A 22,272-nucleotide genomic window follows, 5' to 3' on the forward strand; every position below is an offset into this window, starting at 1 on the left:
GTTTCACAAAAGATACAAAAGGGAAAATTTATATATGTAGTAGGACAAAAATAAGCTATGAGGCGTCATAAAATTGAGGGATTTTCTTTCTCTTTTTTAGGGGTTTTCTTTCCCTCTCATCTCCCTAATTTTTATGACGTCACATGGATGAATTTTGAGTCACTTTGTCCCATTACGGTAAATATGAATGTTGTAATAAAAGCCTATGAAAATACATAATCTATACATTGAAAAAAGTGCAGACTGACTTATAGACTAACAGAAAAATTTTAAAAAATAAGCCAGCCTTTTCTATAAGAAAAAATTCCATTATCAGCCTACTTTGGACCGGCGAAGAGTAGAGCTCTTAAAAAGATCCCCGGTGGTGGTGGTGTATTATACTCTGAGGGGTTGGCCGAAAAGGGGGGGAGGGGGTGAACGCACACTCTCTAAAAATGTTGACGCTACTTTTGCACCCCACCCAGAAAAATACGTTATGTCGCCGTATTTGAGATGAGCACATTTGGAAGATATAAATAGCAGAGCAATGAGAGGATAGTCATCACTTCAGCTCGAAACTTCATCGTGGGAAGTGTAGAACAATTTCATCATGAACAAGGTACATTAGTTCTTCACTTAAAAAATATTGGAAAACTTTCTTATAGAAACTTTCAGTAATTTTAGTTTAAGTGAAGTGAAAATATTATTTGGTATAAAATCAAATCAATTAAGCTACATATTTTATAAATTTTTACTACTTATGGGTATACGTAAATTTATATTTAAAACGCTTAAAATGAATTTAGACCTTAACTTATTTCTCTATAAATATGTGTGTTACTGATTTTTTGCGCAAGAACTTAAATCTACTTCCATTCTTTAACCTCATCGAATTATGAATATTTACATTCTGCAATTTCTAGTTTATCGCCGTCCTTTTCTTCGCCGTGGCCGCACACGCCGCCCCAGCTGCTGATGCTGACGCCGCGGCTGACCCCCAGCTCTTGTACGCTGGCGCCCATCTGGCTGCTGCTCCTCTGGCTGCTGCACCTGTTGTTGCCGCCCCTGTTGCTCCCGTTGCCTACCATGCTCCCGCCCCCAACTGTGTTGTTGAGCAGGAGATCCTTGTTACACAGACCTGTACTCCCACCGCTGAGAACGTGTGCTCCACCCAGGTTGTTGAGACCGAGGAGATTGAGTACGAGAAGATCTGCAAGGATGTCGTAGACACCCTCTGTGACGCCCCCGCCGCTTACGGTCATATTGTCAAGAGAGAGGCTGACGCCGAGGCCGATGCTGATGCTTACTATGGTTATGCTGCTGGTTATGCCGCCGCTCCCCTTGCTCACGCTGTTGCCGCTCCCGTTGCCCACGTTGCTCCTGTCGCTCACGCCGTGGCCCACTCCGCTGTCGCCACTGTGAAGCACGCTTGCCGTGAGGTCACCACCCAGCACTGCGTTGACAACCCCAAGATCAAGATTGTCCCCGTTGAGGTTGAGCACTGCCACACCGTCACCAAGGTTACTTGCGCTGATGTTGAGAACCCTCTGCCCAAGACCACCTGCGAGGCTGTTGAGACCACCCACACCTACGCCCTTCCCCACGCCGGTTATGTTGCTGCTGCCCCTGCCTGGTAATTCCAAGCACTGGACATGTACATAGTAACTTAACTAGTGAAAGTTTAAAATTTTCGTTTAATACCTGAAAATTCACTCAGAACTATATTTTAAAGAAGGTGCGGGTTGGGAATGGTTTTATTAAGAGCTTGAGAAATAATTTATTATTTCATGTGCAATGACTGACAAACTGTAGTATTAAAGAATAACGAAAGATAAAATATTTGCTTTTAATGAAATTGTTCTCAAACTGTATTATGTATATGGTACCGATTTGATTGCAATAAAAATTAAAATTAAAATTTGTTTAAATTTGTTAGAAAGATAAAGGTTAATCAAGAAAATATAACTTCAAAATAACATAAAACTACAAAATAATCATTAATTATATGGATATAAAATAATTTTTAAGAGAAATCTTTTTTTTTGTGAATTTCGAAATGTGGTAACTTAAAAAGGAATTTGCTTTGTTAAGTTTTTATTTTCTTGGTCTTTTGTGTATGTTTCTGCTCTCTATAGCTGGCTATTTTTTTTGATGGAAATAAGTGTTGGAAATTATTAAAATATGAATACAATCTTCTTTGAATTAGATAAGGATGACAACATCCATAAAAGTGAAGCTCAGAAATCCGAAGGTAAAACATTTGAACATGACCACTGCACTGGTTGCTAAGCAGCTATCTAAGTCATTGTACCTTATTGTTACAGAAATGACATGTTAACATGCTCAAATTAACGTACGTTTAGACCCTAATTATAAAAAAGTCGTTTTGACTGATGTCTTCTAAAAAGGTATATCAATATTTTTCCTTTTATTCCAACTGTTTGGTCAAAAAAGTCATTATTGAGACAAAGCTTATTAGTATCAGGTATTATGAAAAAAAAACCATGACATTCATTATGATTTGTTAGCTACCAGAAAAGTTTAATGCAAAAGTTTTTCTTGAGATAACATATCGCTCCTGGGTAAAAATCTGTGGTAGAAGATTATATTGACAGAATGAATATGTGAATAGAGGTTAATTTTTATCTCAATACAACAACTAATCTATTTCCGACTAGCGGCCTGACCTTACCAGAAATAAAAACAAGGACGAACATAAATGTAAACTGAACATGCTATAATTTCGGTCATTATATCCACTTCTTTTTATAGATATATAGATAACTGCCTCCCCTTTTTTTCAATGACCTTTCCCGTCTGCTAGCAAATTATTTTCTGCTACTTGGCACTGTTAATATTCCCGTTACCATTGGTTGATTTTCAAAGACCTAATTGAGAGTCAACACAAGGACATTGCGATAGGGAAATACAGTTATTTAACCCTTTCTCTCTAGTGTTTACTTTGATGGGATGATACTTTATAAGGTTACCACTACCCACACCAAAAAAGAAATTTGAAAAACCTCTAGGACATTAAAATTCTTTACTGTAAATTCTGACAGTTTACGAGATCTTTTATGTGAGGGATGTAATATCTATCGAAAAATTAGCTTTTTTGTGCATGAATTTCATATGAAGAAGCGACGCACCATGATACCTAATTTACTCTAAAAATGTGATATCAAAGTACGCAGAAAGAACCAATTCATGTTGGACCTGAAAGCTTTCTGTTGACACACAATTATACAGCTAACGTTGACCATTAAATATAATGCCTTGTTCAATACTTTTATATTTTATGAACATAAGAGCTATTTTTGACTATATGTAAATTCATTTTGATTTATAATGTCAATTTAGTTTTTATGATGATATGATAACAGCAACTAATAGTTTTATAGCTAAGCATTCACACATACATATATTTGTTTTATTTCTAATGATGACTTAATGTTTTATTTAGACAATTTATTTTATAACGTCATTTCTATACGAGCAAAGATACTCTATTGTGTAAATCAACTACTTTACACCATACTGGTGACTTTGTAGATAGAACTTTTAAAGAATTCAGCCATTTTAATTATATAGTAACAGATTATGTAATACTTCCCCTAAATCGTTACGGGCTGAGGGTTGGTCAGACAAATTTAATTATAAAGCAGCTTCGCTACTGATATGTTAATCGTATAATGTTAAATATAAAAATTTGGTTATAACAGGTAATCTTTATTAAAACAAGGATGACAACATCCATAAAAGCGAAGCACTGAAACGGTAGGACAAACGGACATTAATACTTGTATAGTGTCAGAACTGAATAATCAGAATATAAATGTTTAAGAGTCAAATTAAAATTCTAAGTAAATTTGTTAAAAAACTGCTTGATACAGGACAATGTTTATGGACATACTTACATTTTCAGGACTTGATTATAGAGTTGCTTCGCTTATAACATTATACTTTGTTGTCCCAGAAATCAATATACCAAAATTCAGTTCAATCAGATGATTAGATCACATAAAAATTTGTTGTTAAAAAAGTAAAAAATCAACATGTTTAAAATGGACGTACGGACATTCTTGTTATAATTATAGAGTTTATACGCTTTCTAAATCGTTCCTAACTACTAAAGGAATCACCATGCAAAGTTTGAAATCGATAGGACAATTCTAACATGCCTAAATTAACGAAAAAAGCTATCCGTGACGGACGGACGTACGGACGGACCGACCCTAATTATAGAAAAGCTTCGCTTTTAAAAATATAATAAATTGAGCTTTTCTGTGAAAAAATATGAAAAGACAGAGGCTTCGGTCAAATTTAAGATATATCTAAAGATACGTTTGATTTATAACTTTTTAGTAGCAAGGTAACTTTATGATTATACATGTTCATGTGTTTGAAATGGTTTGCGCAGAACTTGATTTAATTTTATCGTCTAGCCAATATGTCCGATTATGTGGCCATAAAGCTATGGATGATATTGGATTTTTGTTGGAGAATCACAATTTTTTCGGCTGCTGTATGTATGTCTTAACCTCTTTTCGAGGAAGCTTTGTGTTTATCAAGTTCAAAATTAATTCCTTATCATTATCCTAAAACTAAGCGCAAATGTCGTCTTTCTTGGCTTTCCCTTCATAATGTGGCGCGGCATGGATTGTTTGTTTATTTTGATGCGCACGTTCTTTACTTTTGAATGAGATATGAGAGTGTGAAGATTTCGGAGAACAAAATTGGGCCTATCATTGGTCTCATAGTGTGTGAACGACCCTAGTATATCAGGGATTTGAAACCATAAGAACTTCAGGTAGAATTTGTTAATTTTATTAGGAAGAATGGTGTATAGGACGATTATATGTAATTTTAAAAAGGCTTTAGCCAGCTAAGCATGAAACTTAATTATGATTAATATATGTTTTAGTAATTTTTATGTGCCTTATTGTTGCATTTAACAATGATTTATTAAACCAAATAATTTTCCTTTAAAGCCAAAGTTTCCAAAGATTTTTACCGTAGAGAAAAATGATTTTTAAAAAGCAAATAAGATTACGTGGTTATAAATAACTGGAATTATGAACTAATTGATATTGTAATTTCAGGTCTTTGAAATAATTTCATCAATAAATCTATATTCAAACCTGCTGTTGAAACTTGATGGTTCCTGGTATTGGGGGTTTGTATGTTCGCCAACTGATCTCGTGAACTTCCCGCTAATTCGGAAGTCAAGCTCAACCAAAGTGTCATGGTTGAGACAATTTCAAAGTATCTGATGAATAGGCGTTAGCATTCATCAAGAGATCAATAGCATCCAGTGAATTATTGATGCAATATACTGTGACAATTTTTCTGTGAAATAAGTACCTAGTGAATCAATATGCCACTAACCAAAAAGCAGAAAATTGAGCGAGCTATCGCTATTGGCAGTGAAAGGCTAGAAGTTTTTGATGAACAGTTAAAAGTGTTTTATGACAATCTAAAAGCCTGCCAAAGTTTTAGTTCATGTGAAAATGTGAATGTAAAATCAATTCGTGACATTTTTAGTGAGGTCAAGGACCAATCTGACCTAATAAAAAGTCTAAAACCTGCCGTGGAGACTAGTGAGCTGCGCGAGTTCAAGCGTGATTTGGATGAAGCTAGTGAGCAGAAAACTGTTGCAGATAAAGTTTATGCGTCGTTGGAGCAGTGTACAAAAATTCTGTACTGGCTTGACAATGATTCAGACGACGCGAGGTCAAGCACTGTCGCCAGGAACCTCGACGTCATTGAGAAGGTGAAGATGGACATGGGAGTGCTTAAAATTTCCGTGGAGTTGCGCCAAGAAGTACGTGATATGTACCGAAGGCTTAGAGAGATGGAACGTCGTTCATCTAACCTGGATGAGAGTGGGACACCTGCCATGCTCTCCAGAAGTATGTCTGCCGTGGATATTCGGAGTTCCAACCCGCAGTATGGGCGCTGGGACAACAGTTTGTTGCCGTCGTTTGACGGTACTGACACGGATTACCCAAACTTTAAACAGGTCTTTAAGGATCTATGCTCTGGTTATGGATTTGCTGACCAGAGGTTAAGTCTGATGTTGTGTATGGAGAAGGTGATAACCAACCCGGAACTACGCAAGCAAGTGTCAGCGATTAGAGATCATAATGAACAATGGGCGTTTCTTGATCAGATGTTTTTATCAAACACTCGCCGGTTCATGAGGATTTTAACTAAGTTGAACAAGATGAAACCTGTGGATAAACCTGTGGACGTGGTTAGCGCAATTGCTACCTTCAAGAGCATGATGCAGGAGGTAGAAGCCATCGTTGGTTCTGCGGCTAAGGATTACAATCACCTAACTCTTATTCATATTTTTAAAGACAAGTGCCCTGAAAATTTGAGAGACAAAATTATGATGGAGCTAGGTAGTATGAACCAACCAAACATCCAGAAGATTGTAGAACTGCTGGAGAGGACCAGGGGTGCCATGTTAGCTGGTGATATGTCCTATGACAATGGCGCCGGCAAGAGAAATCGTGACAGAGCTGCCGCCGCGCAAGTATCTGGCCGCAACGACAATAAGAATGGAAAGGCTGGAAAGGACAAGGCTTCCAAGTGGAACAGTGCATGTCCTGTGGAGAGCTGCAAGGAGAAACACCCGATTTTCCTTTGCCTCACGTTTAAGAAAGTTGTCCAGCAGAAGAAATTATGTGAACTTTGCCTGTGTGACGGCCATACTGCTGACAAGTGTAATAAATCGGATAAGCTTGGTGTTTGTGGTACCAATAATTGTGACAGATACCATTCAAGGTTACTCCATGAGGCTAGTGCTGGTGTGAATACAGTCTACAAGTCAAGTTCTGCACCCAGCCCCTGTACCTTCTTACTTCAGTTAGTTCCTGTTGTAGCACCTGGCGGCGGCACCTGCCACGCCACTGTGATGTTTGACTCCGGGGCAAATTTGCCACTTGTGTCTGAGAAATTATCCAACAAGTTGAAGCTGAAATCTACCGGCAGATATACAACTATTTCTGTAGCTGACGGCAGTGAGTCTTCCTGCCGCAATGTTGTGTTTTATCTGAAGGATAGGGACGGCAATCTGAGGGAGTTTGAGGCAGCCGTCATGCCTACCCTCGGCGGGGCCAACGAGATGCGCTCGGTCCACCCCGAAACTGCCGCCGAGATATTTAAAATGCCGCCAGAAAGGTTTACATATATTAGTGGAGGCTTAGATATCATCATTGGAAATACACATCCTGACGTGTTTCCTTCAACCTACCAGAAAGTGGGCCAGTCTATGTTGTGGCGAACCATTTTTGGTAGTGGTTTTATCTGTACGAGTGCTGACGGTGGAGCTGGAGATCAAAAGTCGGCTTATAAGGCTGTCAGTGTCAGTGGAGGCACATTGCCAGACTTTCTAACGTCTGAATCGTTTGGCGTACAGCCGCAGGCACTTTGTCCAGGATGTACTGCCTGTCAAGAGTGCAAGGCTATGGCCGACGGCACTACCTGGGACCAGCGTGAGAGGCAGAGGATAATTGAGGCAGGTTTAACACTAGACTTGCAGTCCAACAAGTGGACAGGTCAATATGCTTATATTGAAGATCCTCACACTTTACCCTACAATGAGAGTTTAGCCCGCAAAATTGCTGAAAAGGATCGTGCCAGGATGGTCAAGGAAGGTACCTATGGAATGTATGTGGAGGTATTCAACGACGCCATAAGAAGAGGCGTTTTTCAAAAAGCCACGCCTGAAGAATTGCAGTATGAAGGGCCTAAGTCTTGTTCATCAATAGTGGTTGCTTTCAAGGAGGATTCAAGTTCCACACCCATGCGATTGTGTGCAAATAGTTCTCTGACGTTCAAGGGTACCAGTTTTAATAACATAATGCTGGGAGGCCCGCCGCCAATGCAGAAGATTTTTTATCATTTGATGCTTTTCCGCGGTTACAAGGTTGGTATAACCGCGGATATTTCCAAGTTTTATAACTCCATCCTGGCCACAGAGTTCGACAGCCAGATGAAGAGAGTTTTATTTTCCCCGACGCCAGACGGTCCTCTTGAAATTTACCTGACTAAAGTTGTGAATTTTGGCGAGTTAGCTGCGGGAAATTTGGCAGTTACAGCCCTGAAGTTGACGTCCCGCCTGTTCGGCGGAAAGAGTGAAGCAGAGGTCAAGGAGATGTATGGAGAGGGGCAGATAAACGGTAGTGAAATTGTTGCTAAACCTGAATTATGGAAAGAGCCACAAATACCTACCTACCCTGATGAGGAATTCAAGTTACCTCAGATTCCAGTTGCAGTCAAGCTTGAGAAGCACAGCTTCATAGATGACGTTATTTCGGGAGCAGGATCGAAGCCAGAAGCCAAGGAGATGATGAAAGAGGCCGACAGAATTATCGGCAAAGGTAGTTTTTCCTTCAAACAAGTCATTTATTCTGGAGATGATTGCCAGCCTACCAAGGTGCTCGGGCTGATATGGAAGCCAGCCACCGATGTGTTGTCCATCGCCACAAGAGTCAACCAAGATGGTAAAGTCAAGGGAAGGAAGGTGAAAGAGGATGCTGATTTGTACAACCTCCAGGACGCCTTGGACGAGAATCTGACAAAGAAGATGGTCCACAGGTTCGCCGCCCAAACCTTCGACCCGATCGGGCTTTGCAGCCCTATTCTGTTGAGAATTAAACATGTCCTGCGGAAAACATGTTTGCTGAATTTGGGTTGGCAAGATTTCATTCCAAAAAGTCTACGGGATGAACTTGTTAAGTCGCTGGAGGATAGAGCTGAGGTCGCTAAACTGGAGTTTGACCGTTGTGTGGTCCCGGATGAACCAACTGGCCTTCCATCCTTGATGATGTTTTCGGATGGGTCATCAGAGGCTTATGCAAGTAATGCATATTTGAGGTGGCCAACTAGACAAGGATTTGAAACGTTTCTGCTAGCCACCAAGTCAAGAGTTGCGCCGGTCAAGTGTGAATCAATTCCACGCCTTGAGTTGATGGGGTGCCAGATGTCCACAAGGTTGGCAAAGTCCGTCAGAGATGCCCTGCCCTTTGATATTATCAGAGTGATGTACTTTACTGATTCATCGTGTGTTTTATCACAAATAGTTTCCAACAGTGCTATGTTGAACACATTTAATTCTCATCGTATTGGAGAAATTCAATCTGCAACCAACAAGGATGACTGGAGGTGGGTCCCGGGGACGCACAATGTTGCAGATTTGGGCACCAGAAGCACCTGCAAGGTATCAGATTTGGGACCAGGTTCCAGGTACAGATTGGGCCCAGAATGGTTGCGCCAGGATGAAAGTGCGTGGCCGGTGAAAACTGCCGAAGAAGTCAAGCAGGTTTTACCCCCAGAGGAGTTGAATACCAAAATGGTTAAGTTATGTTCAATGAAAGTTGCCGGAGAAGCCGCTGAAGATGTCTTTAGGTTTAAGCACAGGAGATCATTTGGACAGGCCAAACGTATTATGGCAGCTGTCCTGCAAGTTGCGAATACCTGGTTGAAGAAGCTAAAGAGCAGACAAGAAGGTAAGACTACAGCCGCTGGTAGTCATGTAGCAGCCGCGGATTCTGTGTACAAGCCGTCTTTGTACAATTTTATGGCGGCGGCGGAACTTTTCATTGTGTCACGAAGCCAAGAGGATGAGTGGATAAATGACGCTAAAGGCAATTATGCGTCATTAAATCCATTAGTGCATGAAGTATCATTGACCTGGCCTGTCGTTGGTCCCGGAGGAAATTATGTGACCAGGGAGATGAGGATTCTTAAAATGGTTGGTCGTGGACAGCCCGTCATTGACGCCATTACTGGTGGCCGTAAAATGATATTTGAAGACATGCCAGGTTTAATAATTTTGGAGCCTGGTAATTGGTTAGCTGCTGTTTTTATGAGAGAAGCGCATGTTGAGCTTCACTCTGGTGTCCGTGGAACTTTAGCTGAGAGCCGCCGTTGGTGCTGGATTGTGAAGGCAAGGAGGTTGGCCATCATGGAAGTGAAGAAGTGTTGGCCCTGCAGTGTTGAGAAGGCTAAGGAATGTCGTACTACCATGAAGGATGTGTTACCTGACAAGTTGGTCCCGAGCAGGCCTTTTGAAGCTGTGCAAGTCCACCTGATGGGTCCGCTGGTTACGAGAAGAGCTGCCGCCAAAACGAGGAGCCAGACGGCTACGAAGAAGGTGTGGGTGTTCGTGGTGGTCTGCAGGTTCTCAGGGGCGTTATGGTTAGATGCCTTGGAAAAGTATGATACCAGCAGTATCCTGTTGTCCCTGCGCAAGTTGGAAGCTGTTCATTGTCTGCCGAAGGTCATAGTAAGCGACATGGGCACACAATTATCCGGTGCTCGCAAGGTTTTAGAGCAGAAGTTGGGCAGCCAGGTAGAATTTTCTTGGTCTCAGATCCCGGCCCGAGCCCACCATTTCATTGGACAAGCTGAGAAAATGGTGGGATTAACCAAGAGATTGCTGTCCAAGAAGTTGGTGAATAGTTCTGTTAATTTCAACGAGCTCCTGGTGCTGTTGGCGGAGGTTAGCAAGTTGATGAATAGCAGACCATTGACGATAGAAGCTGCGAACGACGTGGAGAATTGGCGGCTGATTACCCCTGGCCAGCTGCTGGGAAATGTTGACCGCCAGCCGTTGTGTAATGTGGCGATGAAACCGGAGGACCAAATTTCCTCCAGGTTGAAGTTGTTAGAAGATTTGTCTGCCCAGTTTTGGACTGCCTACCGCCAGGAGATCCTACCGAAGATATTACGGATGTCCAAGTGGAAGGATGAGATGGCAGAGCCACTAGCTGAAGGAGATATAGTTCTGGTTACGAGTACCAATCCGCTGATGAGATGTTTGAGGATGGGCAGAGTGACGAGAATTGAGGATGGGAGAAAGACTGCAAGAGTCTTGTTCAGGCTGACAGATAAATCTCCCCTGGAAGAACATGCTGTATCAGTCAGGCAGTTGTTAAAAATTATGATTAATAATTGATTCTTATTTTATGGAAATTGAGATTTTTTTAGTAAAAAAGCCACATTTTTCATATGCCTATTTTTATGCCTAAAATAAGAATCAAATGAAATGCGATTAATTTTTATTCTATTTCATTTACTCAAATTTAATTTTATTGAGTTTAAATTCTTTTCAAAAGTACATTTCATTATAAAACTTACCTGAAAAGTTTAACAAAAAGAATAAATGTGTCGAGGTTGCGTGATTCGATATTTATTCTAAGAAAAAATCAAGTATTTTTTTAGCAGATTTTTTTTAAAAATTATATATGAATTTCAATCAAGTATAACATTTTTTATTCAGATAAAGGAATGATTGAAAATTCATATTTAAAGTCTCATATTTTTTTACAAAGAAAAATTGGTATTTTTTTTATAATTCCGATGAAAATTCTAACGAAGATATTATTTTGCTATTCTTTAAGTATTAAAAAGTTTTATTGTTGATTAAGATATTACAGTTCTTATTCATTAGGTTTGAAAAACTTTCTGCCCAAGGATTTTGAAATATTTTTTCTTACTACTCTTTTTGATGCTTAACAAATTTAGTTTTAAGTACCTATAAATCTTAATTTTCTTGTCTAAGATTTATTTCGTTTTATTTTACCATTGTTTGTTTACATTTCAACCTGATTTCGTAGGTACTTATTGATTTATTTATAATGATTTATTACCTATTGATTATGAAATGATTATTATTAGTATAGTTGTTATATTTACAACATCATGATTAATAGGATTATCTATTTTAGGATTTGAGTATGTGATCTTGTGATTGTCATGTGCATGGAATGTTGTATGGTACAAACCAATCCCCATCCTTCTATCCTAAAATGTGAGGTATTATGAGTCCTAGTGAGGAGTATAATATTGTGTATGTATTTCACGGGGTTTCATTTAGTTAGGAGCAAAATTGTCACGTTTTCGGGATGTGGCCATTCTCATGTGATTATGGTGAGTTGAGTTTAGTGAGAAATGTTGCTAGTGCTCAGCGCAAAAAAACCTTGAATCTCGTTAAGGAAGTTAATTTGACTTTCAAACGGGGGGTCACAGTGGGTTTTTTGGCTGTTTTGGGGATTTTTTAACTGTATGAGTCACAAATACCAACAAAAGCTTATTTTATCTAAAAATAAAGTTAAAACCTTTCATATACAGGTTATAGCTTATGTAATATAACACATTATAAACATATTATTGTGATTTTATATAAGAAAAATGTCCCTAGAACTAATCTACTCATATAGTTAAAAGTTCGAAATTTCTGAAATTATTCATATTAAAAAAAAATTATTTTAACATCGACTGAGACCTCAATTAAAACTTTTGGAGAGTTTTTAAGGTATATATGATTAATATACATAATATATTATTCTAAGTTATCAATAAATAGTATACAGGGCTCGGCAGCTGCGCAACAGCTGTGACTAAGCCGTAAATTTAAACCCGTTATGATGATTTAAAAGATTTTTGATAAGAGGGATTGTTATACTTGGGTCAGGTTAAAACTTTCAGTTGATATTTAAAATTGTAAATGGTTTCCCGAGGTATACAGGCTGCCGAGCCCTGCAAACATACACCATACAAAATAGGAAAAAAATGTGATGTTCTTCAAGATTTTATATGCATTCTCAATTCGATACTGATTTTAAGTAATGATGTTTATAGTAAAAATATTCTTCTATTCTTCTGGAGTCCAGGGGCTTTTATTTAAAGGGACAGCGAAGCGCTAGAAAAATAGCCTAAACCCATCCCAAGTCTTAATTTTGAGAATAAATTAGCATAAAACCAACACAGGATTAATTTAGAGAATCCAATCGGTTCAGTATTCACTGAGATCATAATCTTTGGACAAAAAAAATCTTACTACTTTATATTATAGGATATCTAAGAGTTTTTTTTAATGTATCGTGGTATTACTTATACAAAAGTTTTTTTTTCACTTCCTTGTTGATCGTTTTCTTTTAACTATCTCCTATTACTTATCAAATATGACTTTTTAAACATTAAAAAAAAATAAAATATATGATATCAGTCCGTAACGCTATGGGGAAAATGTAATTTTCACAGCTAAAATATATGTGCATCTAATCTATACATTATCTTGTCCGTTTATCTGTCATGCTTCAAAAGAGTTTTTGCATATTATCTCTCTCTTTTTATGTTAAACAACTGCTCTATAACTCAAGTTGCCTTTTTGTTTATGCCAAGTTTTTTGGTGCTTTATTACTTATGGATGTTGTCATCCTTATTATAATGTAAAATCTTTTTTAAAAGTGAAGCTTCTCTATAATTAGGGTCCGTCCGTACGTCTGTCAATCTGTTTGGAACAGATAACTTTTTTTCGTTAATATAGGAATGTTAGAATTGTCTTATCAAACTTATCATACTTTGCATGGTGATTCCTGTAGTAGTTACGTACGATTTAGAATGTGTAGCAACTCTATAATCATAACCAGAATGTCCACTTTTAACATGGCAATTTTTAACTGTTTTTAACAACAAGTTTTGTAATTATCCTGTAATTATTAAGTTTTTCAACAAATTTACTTACATTTCTGTTCAACTTTTATACATTTATGCTCTGATTATTTATGACAATCTATAAGTGGTAATGTTCGTTTTTCCCACCGTCTCAGAGCTTCGCTTTAATGGATGTTGTCATCCTTATTATTTTCAAATTTTAATAGTTGGATGGAAAATTTTAGTAATACAGTAAATACAAGTGGATTCAGGGACTAATATAAATTTAGAAACAAAGACCATTGAAAGGAAAGAACAATATAAATTAAGTATTTCAAACAAAGTTAAAGGACAGACAGAAAAAAATAGTGGCTTAGAAATCAAATGTTTCAGAAATACAGAAAAGAAGACATACGCACATTTATAAAAATTGAGCAGCTTTGTTACTAAAACTATTTCATAATAATCATTGTATATATGTTTTCAGTATATCCTATAATATAAGGTACTAAGCTTTTTTGTGTGTAGCGAAGGATCTCACTCACCACTGAACCGATATGGTTCTTCTTTAGAGGGAAGCTTCTTATAGGATGGTTTTAGGCTATTTTATTTTTATAAATAAGCCTGAGTATTGTTTTAAGCTATTTTTCTGCCCTTCTATATCCCTTCAAATACCCTAGATGCTAGGGGCGCAGACGTTAGTTTTATATAGAGTAGATTACCATCAATGAGGTAAATCTTTACCACCTCCCCCCCAAAAAAGCTGTCTATCTAAAATTACAGCGAAGCTTTTCTATAATTAGGGTCAGTCCGTACGTCCCTGCGTCCGTAACGTTAGCTTTTTCGTTAACTTAGGCATGTTAGAATTGTTCTATTGATTCCTGTATTAGTGCTGTAAAGCGTATCAACCCTATAATCATTACCAGAATGTCCATACGTTTATGTTGATTTTTAAATTATATTATAAGTACAATATTATAAGCGAAGCATCTCTATAATCAATTCCTAACAATGTCCGTATACCCTTAAACAGTATTTTATATTTAAGAACGTTTGCAAAAAATTTAGGCAAAATTTTGACAAGACTTATTTATATATATTTTACATATTCACGCTCTACATGACCTAATGTTTGTCTGTCACCCCCTTTCAGAGCTTTGCTTTTATGAATGTTGTCATCCTTGTTCAAATATAAATCAACTGGTTGTCAGACCATTACCGATAGACTGAAGGACTTAGTAAAATATAATCTGGATGCTTCTTAGTATGGTAATAAAGTCTTTTAAATAGCAGCCGAGAAATTCACGTTTTCCCTAATAATGTTTCTAACGGACAGATGTACCGACAGACGGACGTATCATTTACAGAATAGCTTCACTATTAAAAACGGAAAGGTAACCTTTAAAGATTAAATATGTGTGTTATTAAATTATATCAATTTTTAGTAGTTTGACTTCAAAATGGTATTTAATTTATATTAATACAACTTCACAGTATCTATTTTCTAAGCTGGATTTCTCATTTGGGGCTACGAGGTGCCAAGAGTTATGAACTAATCCTGAATTATGAATACTTGAATTTAATCAGGGCCTAAATAACTTTTGGCACCTCGTAGCCCCAAGTGAGAAAAACCTTTAAACGTAAAAAATACATGTTATTTTAAGATGCAATATTAGGTATTCTTGGATTTTAAATTACAGATTTATGACAACTTTTCTTATTTTTCTTTGCATTTTAAAGTAGAAACATCTGTATATATCAATGAAATATTGTTACATATCATTTAATCAGATTTTTACACCAATTTATTCTAGGAAAAAGTAGGAAAAGCAATGTATGATGATTTTAATGAAAAAATTCACTTTTTAAAAATATTCCTTTGACCACGTTCAGCAAAACGGCTGTATTTTGCCTAATTTTGTAGTATATAAAAAAATCTGTTGCATGGCAACTTTTGAATGGTAATACTAGCCCCTGGGACATTTAACTCAAAATTGAGGAAATTTAAAAAATGACCAAAAATCCCACTGTGGGGGTGTGTCTTAACCTCTTTTCGAGGAAGCTTTGTGTTTATCAAGTTCAAAATTAATTCCTTATCATTATCCTAAAACTAAGCGCAAATGTCGTCTTTCTTGGCTTTCCCTTCATAATGTGGCGCGGCATGGATTGTTTGTTTATTTTGATGCGCACGTTCTTTACTTTTGAATGAGATATGAGAGTGTGAAGATTTCGGAGAACAAAATTGGGCCTATCATTGGTCTCATAGTGTGTGAACGACCCTAGTATATCAGGGATTTGAAACCATAAGAACTTCAGGTAGAATTTGTTAATTTTATTAGGAAGAATGGTGTATAGGACGATTATATGTAATTTTAAAAAGGCTTTAGCCAGCTAAGCATGAAACTTAATTATGATTAATATATGTTTTAGTAATTTTTATGTGCCTTATTGTTGCATTTAACAATGATTTATTAAACCAAATAATTTTCCTTTAAAGCCAAAGTTTCCAAAGATTTTTACCGTAGAGAAAAATGATTTTTAAAAAGCAAATAAGATTACGTGGTTATAAATAACTGGAATTATGAACTAATTGATATTGTAATTTCAGGTCTTTGAAATAATTTCATCAATAAATCTATATTCAAACCTGCTGTTGAAACTTGATGGTTCCTGGTATTGGGGGTTTGTATGTTCGCCAACTGATCTCGTGAACTTCCCGCTAATTCGGAAGTCAAGCTCAACCAAAGTGTCATGGTTGAGACAATGTAATCATTTTCTGGATCGAGTTTCTTATGATCTACACTAAAAATAACCCTGTACGTCCGTTTGTTCCGATTTTGATTTATATTGTATTTTCTATCTGTTCTTTGCAACTACTTTTTTTTGAGCTACAGCAACTCTCATCTGAGCGTCTTCAACGAAGCTTCTGGAGCAGCTGCAAACAACATCGCAGCCTTTCTTAGCCTTCCTAAACCAAAGCGACCTTAGATAGCCGCAGCCACTTCCAAGTCACCCTCTGCAACCGCAAATCTCAGACAGCCTAAGTCATCCTTAGCTGTAGCACGGCAACTGACGAGCCCTGCTTTTTGCGAAAACAAAAAAGTAAATGATAAAAATAATGAAAGAGAAAGTTATAGAAATATTAACTGCATATTTTCTACAGCAAAAGGGGTATATATCTTTAAAATATCTATCAAAATTTACTTCTCTGTTTTATTTAATTGAAAAACCCCGACCAAAATTAGCGTTTCACTTTTTGTACGTCACAGGCAATTTTAATCCAAATAAAAGCAGTCTCCAATATTTTAGAGATAACTTTCTTTTTCTCATTTTGGAAATAAACCAAAAATTAGGAAAAAATATCCTTTTCCTTGATTTTCTTTTTTTAGGTTTACAATTTTTGGTTGGTTGACTGCTCTTGCGAAATATATCATTACTTACTATTAGCTAAGTTACTCTATAAATGTTGTTTGTGGCAATCTGTAGTATCATTATCTTATTTTTCCTACAAATTCGTATTCCTAATAAATATTTAATATAAGACAAAACTCGAAAGCCAATAATAAATCATCTTCTTATTTTCTTCTTTTTTCCTTTCATCTTTCTTTTTCTTGTTTTATCTTAATTTACTTACTGTTACTAACGGAGAGAACCAGAACAGATTTCTTCATTAATAATCTACAATTCTTGTAATATATAATTGATCATGATATAACAAAATTTTAGGGATAAGACAATGGTCAAAATATTAATATACATTCTAATGATGAAAAACAAAAATTTTGAAATCATTAGTTAATAAGTTTGGACACTAATAGTTAGTCAAAGTTTAAAAAAATTACCCAAAGTTTTTGATCCAACAAATTATTCATGTTAACTTGGATACATCGTTATAAAAATATTACTATCCTATGTCCCCTTCCTCCCTGATATTTACAATAAAACTACAATATAGCTATAAAACATACAATCAAACTTGTTGAAAGAAATTGAATTTAAGAAAATAAAACAGCCTTTCCATTACCCTCCATGAACAAAAAGAATGGAAAAGCTGACAATTAAACAAAAATAAAATTTACCATTAGTTCTACAGATATTATGCAATAAAAACTTATTTTACAACTTGTATTATAGGTAGAAGAGTGTATAAAAAATACCTTTGGCGGAATAAATTATGTCGCCAGTTGACAACCAAGAACTACCTCTAAATTCTATAAATATTGATTTCTAGGACGATAGTCACAACAAATCAGAAGAACAGACAATAACAAATACAGAGTAACAGCACATTAAATATTCAACATATAATATGGACATATTTACTTATTAAGTCATGATGATATATAGAGATACTTTGCTTATAATTTTATGCCTAATGGCCAAAGGAATAAATTTTCAAAAATTAAATAAATAGGCTTACTATAAAATATCAGGTAGGATAGGAGGGGACAATGGTCAATAAATTCAATTTAACACTTTAATCTAAATTTTACCTAACTTTAGAGTTTGAATTCAATAGGACTATTCTCACGACTCTCTAAGACAAATTAATGATCAGATCTATTCGTACATGACTTAACTTCTGTAACAGTAGAAGAGTTTCGCTTTTAAAAATGAGAGGAGTAAGGTGAGACCACTTTTAAAAAAAGATTATACCAAATAACTAATTTAAGATATTCTGGTAAGGTCAAAGTTTCTACATAGAATATTAAAACCGAATGGGAATAGATGATTCAGCTAGAATTGCCCCAATGATAACAAAAGAGTTGAAAAAGAGTACAACTGAATAATTTAAAGACAAAATATAGTAAAACGAGAAGCTTGAACTGGGCGGCTCTAATAAAACCTTATTTATCCAAACTACAGGGTGTCCCACGTAAACTTTTTAAAAGCGAAGCTTTTCTATAATTAGGGTCGGTCCGTCCGTACGTCCGTCCGTCCTTCCGTACGTCCGTAATGGATACCTTTTTTCGTTAATTTAGGCATGTTAGAATTGTCCTATCGATTTCAAATTTTGTATGGTGATTCCTTTAATAGTTAGGTACGATCTAGAAAGCGTAGCAACTCTATAATCATCACCAAAATGTCCGTACGTCCATTTTAAACATGTTGATTTTTTTACTTTTTTAACAACAAATTTTTATGTGATCTAATCATCCGATTGATCTGATTTTTGGTATACTGATTCCTGGGACAACAAAGTGTAATGTAATAAGCGAATAACTCTATAATCAAGTCCTAAAAATGTAAGTATGTTCATAAAAATTATCCTAAATCAAGCAGTTTTCAACAAATTTACTCACAATTTTGCTTTGACTCTTATACATTTATATTATGATTATTCAGTTCAGACACTAAACAATTGTTAATGTCCGTTTGTCCTACCGTTTTAGTGCTTCGCTTTTATGGATGTTGTCATCCTTGTTTTTGAAACGCTTATCACTCCCTTAATATTTGAGCTATCTTAGTAAAATAAAAAGTATTTGGCAGCCTACTACTGACCATTTTATAGGATAATGATGAAAAATCTACAAAATAAACAGGAAAAAATCTACGAAGTATTACATAAGAGGTTCATTTTATTGAATTTAGACTAACCCACAAGAAAATATTTGCTTTGTGAACTTTAAGATTAATTTAGGTCCAAACTGCTGGTCGCTCAGACTTTCTAAGCACAAAAATAGAACAATCTTGACATGGCATACTAGAAATTCTCAATATTCAAGAATCTAAAGTGTAATATAAGTGATAATATAAATAAAAATAGGCATAATTATGATCTTCTTTGTTAATTTTTCATGTGAGCTCGCTTTAAATGCACACAAGAACCTGAAATATACCAGATTTTTTAATTAGACTACAATGCCAGTTCTTATTATGTCAGAGTAAGTCTTTGTGATCCACCGTTTGACCACCAGCTGCTTTAAAGATTAACTAAGGCATATTTTTTCTTGTGGATTAGTCTTATATTCACTAAAATCAGCCTGTTATGTATTACCTTGTAGATTTTTTTTCTGTTAACTTTGCGGATTTTTCATCACTATATCATTAAATGGTCAATAGTTTGCTGCCAAATACTTTTTATTTTACGAAGATAGCTCAAATATCAAGGGTGTAATAAGCGTTTTAAAAAAAACAGCTTACGTGGGACACCCTGTATATTCCAAAGTATAGTTATAACATTAATTTTGGTATTCTCATAAAGAATTTCTGAATGTTATTAAATTAAATACAATAACCTAATGGAACCACAATTATTGATATTAGATATTATTGAAAAACTGAATTTTTGTGTGTGAATAAGTGTGTTTTTGTAAATGTCTTTGCAGGTAAACTTTGTCCAGACACAGCTTGGTAATTGGGAAAGAGGACGGTTTAATGGAAGACAAAGTTAACACTTGTTTAGATTTAAATTATCGGTGGAAAATATTGGAAAGTGCTACTTTTACGGCTTAATGGAGATGTAGTTTTACTCTAAAGCGTATAGGTAAACAATTTGATACAAAGACTCTTTTAAACTGTAATTTGTTTCTATCCTAATCTACAAAACTTTTGATACAGTTTTAAGGAAAGAATATTATACAAGTTTTAGTTTATGTAACTACAAACCATCTTAAGTGTACATTATGTTTTTTTATTATATTTTGTATTATATGTATGTATATCTTTTACATGTTAGGAAAATCCTAATCGGTTCAGCGGTTAAAGATATCTTTAGGGGCCAACAAGAAGAAAAGCAAACGGACAGAAAAACATCATTCTACCAGAAATAGTTTGAGAAGGACAAATAGATAAAAAGAAACTCTACATCTTTAATAAAAAGATTGTTTTTCCTCAATTTATTATTGACAGATACAGGGGCGTCCAAGCTTTTTTTATTTGGGGGGGGGGGGGGTAAAAATTGAAAATCCAAAATTTTGGGGCACACCCAAATTCATTTGGGGGGAGGGGTAATCACCCCTTTACCCCCCCCCCCCCTTGGGTGTCTATGGACAGATAACATTCTGAATTAATGTTTAATTTAAAAAAACATCATAGGCTGAATTCTTTAGATCTTTATAACTACATATAGAATTGTTTAAATGGAATCATTTATTTCAGTTATAATGCTGTAGTTACTTTATTGGTTCAATTTAAACTCCACATCGGTCATTGCACCTACAAACTACATCCAAGCCTTGGCAATAACTTATCTTTTACTTACCTGTCCGTTTTTGTTTCTATTTCATTTTCTGTGTGTAAAATGAAGAATGAAGGCTATATGTACATAATTGACTTTTTAAACGGAGTAAATAGAAATAAGTCTGAGAATAATAATTTATTGGAAATCACCACCCTGGCAGGCACAGAATGCCAGAAAACTTGGAAGGATTATGTAAGTTAAGAGCAAAAACATTTTTGTTGACTGCAACAAAGCATTTAATGACAAAAATTAATTATTTTATAATAGTCCAAAACAAGAAGAATGGAGTGTAGAGGGGTAGGATACACCGCGAGATATTATTTTGATGTATTTCTGAACCCAATTTTGATGAATTATGCGCTGATTATATGGTTAAACTCTCTTCAGACAACAATCTCTTTAATTGTATGTCAGAAAGCCCTAAGTGTACATGATAATGAGCTGCTTATGTTTTGTGCTCTACTAAAACTTTCACATTTCTAATAATTCAAAGAAAATTCATTTTTTTTAGTTTAAGTTAATTTTGAAAATATTTTATCATTTTCAATTTGTAGTCATATTTCTAAGTTTCTTTCTTATTTTTTGTCTGGCCCGTTCATTCAGTTTAGAATACTATTCTTAGATACTTATTAGAGAGTTCAACTGTTATTTCAAAAATATATTACATAGACTATATATGTATTCACACAAGTCTGTTTTCTCTACATTTTTGTCTGTAGTCTAGGAAAAAAATACCCCCTAATTTCGATTAAATTAAAAATATGTTCTAGGTTCAAGCTTTTAGGGAAAACACAATCCCTTTTCGCCATTAACATTGTTTAACCCTTAACAGTCGGGCCCCTTGCCGCACCTTTATCGGTCGGGGGGGGGGGGGGGCATTTAACGCCCACCTCTATTATCTCAGCTCCTATTAGAGATAGAGAACTAAAATGTTTTGAGAATGTTCCCTGTTTGATAATGAATTTCCGACTATAAGTGAGTCAAAGTTTTCGCTTCCTTCACCCTTTTGTTTAATAACCTTTGTTTTCTTTTTTACTTTAAAATTTCAAAAGGCTGTTATTGTCTTATTTCTGAAGCTAGAATTTTTTTTTCAGAAAACGTTTACCTTTATGTAAGTTTTTTATTATAAATCTCAAAACATAAATATTGGCGGCCACAGCTGTACTTGGCAGCTGCCAGCCGCTGAAGTCTGCAATAAAACGGCTTCGGATCTTTATGATATTTTAATATGTTATAGACATGTGAGAAAAGCTTAAGTTTAAAATTTGAAACCTCTAAGTCAAAAAGTGCGGTCATAGGAGGCTTTTAAAGATTTCTGGAGACCTGGAAGATCAGCTCCGCAGGATCATACCTGGAACCTAAAGTTTACTTGAACACCTCTCAGTTATTTGTCATACCCATATTTAAAAAGTCACTCAGTTATAGCCCTCTATCCCTCTAAAAACCGACCATTAATGGTTAAAAAAAACAATTTTAAATATTTTGTATTTTTTTGCAATATTTTATACCTTTAAAATTAGCCAAAATAAGGAGAATTTTATTAGTTCTCAAAGTCCAAAATAAATTGTATTGCCCCGTCCCTATATTCCTTTATATCTGCTTACTTATATTTTTAACGCGGTCACTGTAGTACAATATATTTTTAGCCAATACCTTTTAAG

At 35.6% G+C, this 22,272-nt stretch overlaps 1 protein-coding gene across 1 annotated transcript; it reads left to right on the forward strand.

Moving 5' to 3' along the window:
• Positions 1-426: 426 nt before the first annotated feature.
• LOC145317168 (uncharacterized) lies at positions 427-1,897 on the forward strand. The gene is made up of 2 exons (XM_080158121.1): positions 427-598; positions 903-1,897. The coding sequence occupies exons 1-2, from the start codon at positions 590-592 to the stop codon at positions 1,614-1,616; spliced, it is 723 nt and encodes a 240-aa protein (XP_080014247.1). The 5' UTR covers positions 427-589; the 3' UTR covers positions 1,617-1,897.
• Positions 1,898-22,272: the final 20,375 nt, after the last annotated feature.

This window comes from Acartia tonsa, chromosome 1 (assembly GCF_053477335.1).
Source record: "Acartia tonsa isolate MP-2025a chromosome 1, ASM5347733v1, whole genome shotgun sequence".
Taxonomy (NCBI): domain Eukaryota; kingdom Metazoa; phylum Arthropoda; class Copepoda; order Calanoida; family Acartiidae; genus Acartia; species Acartia tonsa.